This window comes from Scyliorhinus torazame, chromosome 12 (genome assembly GCF_047496885.1).
Source record: "Scyliorhinus torazame isolate Kashiwa2021f chromosome 12, sScyTor2.1, whole genome shotgun sequence".
NCBI lineage: Eukaryota > Metazoa > Chordata > Chondrichthyes > Carcharhiniformes > Scyliorhinidae > Scyliorhinus > Scyliorhinus torazame.
In genome coordinates, this window is record NC_092718.1 from 83,201,187 (window position 1) to 83,205,691 (window position 4,505).

The 4,505-nt window shown below is 48.8% G+C and overlaps 1 protein-coding gene across 1 annotated transcript; it reads right to left on the bottom strand.

Annotated features, from left to right (window-relative positions):
- Positions 1 to 1,975: 1,975 nt before the first annotated feature.
- On the bottom strand, positions 1,976 to 3,799 carry LOC140387067 (chemerin-like receptor 1). Its single transcript, XM_072470076.1, has one exon. The coding sequence runs from the start codon at positions 3,797 to 3,799 to the stop codon at positions 2,588 to 2,590; it is 1,212 nt and encodes a 403-aa protein (XP_072326177.1). The 3' UTR covers positions 1,976 to 2,587.
- Positions 3,800 to 4,505: the final 706 nt, after the last annotated feature.

Here is a 4,505-nt window from a genome sequence, read left to right on the forward strand (position 1 = left end):
GCTGAAATCTCAGCAAAATTCAATCAAATGAGGGGCAAGGTCCGAGATGACAATTGCCGAGTACTGAGCTGTTCTCACTGAGGGGACGAGGGATTTGTTAACAGCATAAAAATCAATCTGGGAGTAGGGGCAGTGAACATGTGAAAATAAAGAAAATTCTTGACTGTTTGGATGCAGAAAACGCCCCAGGTCACCCCCTCCAACCCTATCCATGAAGGAGGTCAATGCTCTGGACATCCCAGTTTGGGGCTGGGATTTGGACGTGGAGCGGCCCAGTTTAAGATCCAAGACACAGTTTAAATCTCCTCTCAGAATCGTCTGATGTGAGTCTAAATCGGGGAGAGTGTTCACCAGGGACTTTAATAAGTTTGGGTCATCCCGATTGGCATATAAATATTCACAAAATAACTGGAGTGTTTTCCAATGAACCACAGACAATGATATCGCGATCATTGGATCATCCATAATCCGGGAGTGAGCAAATTGTATTTTTTTATGGATTAGTATTGCTGTGCCTCTGGCCCTACCATTAAAGCCTGAGTGAAAGACTTGTCCCACCCAATTTTTGCGAAGCCTCATCTGGCCCTTCACCCGCAAATGGGTCGTTTGTAGGAACACAACACCCGGGTCTGGGCCCTTTAAGTGTGCAAAGACCCTTGCCCACTTCACTGGTCCATTCAAACCCCTCACATTCCAGTTGATTAGGCAGAGAGGAGAACCTCTACCGCCTCTCCGACTGGAGTAAGGAATTTCCTCATGCCACCGCTATCCTGGTGGGATCTCCTCAAAGTGGTATAAGGAAATTCCTTGCTTGCTAAGGCCAGACAAGTACAAATTAGTGGACAACATCAGACTACCAGCTTTGCACCCCCTCCCTCCCCCATACCCCCAACCCCGCAATCCCCAAAACAACACCAAATTTATATAAAACCTAAACTCTCTTACACTTAATTCTAAGCTCTCCACGCTGAGTATTTGCGAGAGGGAGCTGCAGAATATACATGCTTATGACTTCCCTTCACTAGGCCCATCTCTAGCTATAGCTGAGGCCTCTCCAACCCATCCTATATTAAAAGTTGTGAAACTTCATGAACATTATTCAAAAACAAGAATTCCACATATAACAATCCTGTGGCAACAACCGTGCTATAAGAACAATATATATACTAGCATAATGAGAAACAAAAGGGGACACTTCAACAATAATACCTTTACAGTGTAAATCAACCAAATAATCAACAATGATATAACTTCTGAACATACAGCAATTTAACTTTTAAACAACAATAGTGAAAGATTTAAACAGAATTCAAGCCCAGTTTCTTAACAAAATGTTTGCCTCTTCTGGGGAGTAAAGAAGTGATCCTTTCCCTTGACCAAAACTTGAAGACGGGCCAGGTGAAACCTCCCATTTAACGTCCCGGTGCTCTCTGGCCCATCGCAGGATCTGTTCCTTTTCTTTGAAGTTATGGAACCCCAAGATCATCGCTCGAGAAGGTTCCTCTGCGCGAGGTCTTGGTCGCAGCGCACGATGGGCTCGATCCAGCTCAGGGATTTAAGGGATTCTCCCCGATTTAAGCACCTTCTCGCACAACATTTTGAAAAGCATTCCAGCTTTGAATCCTGCGGGGATGTTGCCCTCTGTTCCCTTCGGCAGACCCACGAGGCGGATGTTTTGCCTTTGAGACCTGTTCTCCAGGCCATTTACTTTATTCTTTAGAAATTAATTTCCACCCAGAACCGAAGACAGGTTTCTTTCCAGCGCCATGATCCGCTCACTGTGGTCAGTGAGTGCCACTCCACGCTTCCATTTTTTAATCTATCCCCTCAAACATGCTTGAGATTTGACTCTCCGGCCAGATCCCGATTGGGCTTTTTCAATTCAGCCACCACAATGTGGCTGGTGTCTTCAACTAATGGCCACGTGGTCACCCGGGGTGGGGGGGGGGGGGGGGGTGGCACGCTGCCGCCATGTTGTCTTCTGCAAACTCCAGCGAAACCTCCAGGTCTGAGGTGTACATTTGCCACCCCTTTCACGTTCCTGTTGTTTGTGGGCATGTTAAGGTGCTGTATGTTCCCCCTGATCCTTTGTTTAAATTCTTTTCAGCTGGCGCTGCTTATTATGTGCTTTGCGAGTCGGGTCAGGTCAGAGAGTCTCCCAGTGTGAGTCCTCTGTTTACATCCACCACTGAAAGTCTATGCTCTGATTTGTTAATGCTAATATAATTATTTCGGGTGAATGCTGAGAGATTGTTTCCACGGCTCGGGAAATCTAAAACCCAGGGCCCAGTCTCAGGATGAGCTGTCCGCCATTTAGGACTGAGTTAAGTAGAAATTTCTTCAGTCAAAGGGTTGAGAACCTTTGGAATTTTCTCCTCGGGAGGGCATTGAATATTCTGTTGTTAAATATATTTAAGGCTGGGACAGACAGATGTTTGGTCACTTGGGAAATTGAGGGATATGCGGATTGGGCAAGAAAATGGAGTTGGAGCCCAGATTAGCCAAGGTGGTATTGAATATGAAGTAGGCTTAATGGGCTGAATGATCTACTTCTGATCCTATCTCAGATGATCTTATGTTCCGAGCGTTAAACCAAAGTACTGCTGTCGTCGCCCAGGGTCATGGACTTGGTTTTAGCCCGGCCGGTGGCTGAGAAATGCATCGAGTCTTCGACAAAGGCGTTCTCCAGAACCTTCCGCAGGAAAGCTCCGCATGACCTCTTGACCTTCTCCCTGAAGTTGTGGCCCATGCAGATGTAGAGGATTGGGTTAAGGCAACTGTTGAAACTCGCCAGGCTGGAGCTCAGTGGGTTGCCCACTCTCAGTGCCAGTATGAGGTGAGGGCTTGGCGGGTGCCAGAGACGCAGGAAGATGAAAGTGTGGTGTGGTGCCCAGCACAGGAGGAAGGCCAGAATGATGGCGATCATCACCTTGAAGGGCTTCCAGCTGGGCGCCAGGCGGTCCCTCCACAGTCGAAGCCCGATGATAGTATAACTGGCACCGATGATCAGGAAGGGCAGGAGGAAGCCAAACACAAATCGGACAATGGCCAGTGACTTGAACCTGGAGTCCTTGATGCTGATCAGTTTCTTCAACATTGCCTTATAATCTTCGCCGGTTATTGCATTCAAGGCGTCTCCCTCGGCACTGGTGAGGAAGTTGGTGTAGCACCTAGTAATATCCCTGTATTTCATGGTGTCCCGGTAGAAAAAGGTGGGAATACTCAGGAGGAAGGCAGCCCCCCAGAGTGCCAGGCTGATCAGGGCCGCCAGGCGTGGTCGTCGGTGATTCTGGGACCAGACGGGCAGCACCACCGAGATGCAACGATCCAAACTGATGGCGGTGAGGGTCAGCACGCTGGAGAACATGGTCAGGACCGCCACGCCGCTGTTGATCTTGCAGAACGCTGTGCCGAAGGGCCAGTGGAAGTTCAAGATGGTGAGGGCAACGGTGAATGGAAGCAGGAGCGAGAAGACGAAATCGGCCAACGCCAGCCCCTGGAACCAGACCGTGTTGACCGTCCTCTTCATCTTGAAGGCGGTGACCCAAATGACCAAGCCATTACCCGGCACACCCAGGAAAAAGGTCACCAGAGAGACCACAATGGTGAAGGTGTGCGTCGCCACGGAGACACGGTCAGTTGTCACGGCAGGATGAATCTCGCTGCTATTGGTCAGCAGAGTGTCATTGGCATCCATTTTAGATGTGATTCCTGAGGGACAAAAATATTCATCAATATTGGACTTAGATCGAGTCAATATGCCCACATCCTCACCCATCTCAGAAGCATCCTCACCCATCCTCCCTATATCTGTCACCTCCTAAAACCCCTCCAATCTTCCCTGTCACTGTAGTCCCCTCCAGCCCCTACAACCCTCACTGTCTCTGCACCTCCTCCAGCCCCTACAACCCTCACTACCTCTGCACCTCCTCCAGCCCCTACAACCCTCCCTTTCACTGTAATCTCCTCTAACCCCCACAATGCTCCCTATTTCTGTAACCTCCTCGGTACTGGGTGGGACCAACAAATCCAGTGAACCCTGAATATTGAGGGATATACAAGATTGGATCAGGAGACAAAGGGAGGCTTATGGCATAAATTAAGGGGTCAAAACAGAAGAAGCCCTCGAGCTGGATAGATTGTGCAAGAGGGAACTTAAAAATAATTTATGAGAGCCAAAAGGGGACATGAATGGATACTGGCAGGTAAGATAAAGGAAAATCCTAAATTGTTTTACAAGTACATTCGGGGTAAAAGGGTAACCAGGGAAAGAACATGTCCAATTAAGGACCAAAGCAGTGACTTCCGGTGACGGCCATGGAGTTCAGGTCGCACAAAGGGCAGCTCCGACTTGAAGATGTTGGATTTGGTCCCTTTTACCCAAACCTTGGAGAATTTCGGCGGAAAGTTGTGCGGAGTGGGCAGGGCGATCAGTTCTCCCCTGGATGGGCATGTCAGCGGGTTACCAAACGCGACAGAAGACAGTGAGAGCCCTGGCTAAAGAG

Coding starts and splice junctions, on each gene's coding strand:
- LOC140387067 (XM_072470076.1), bottom strand. CDS start 3,799: ATGGGTGAGGATGCTTCTGAGATGGGTGAGGATGTGGGCATATTGACT.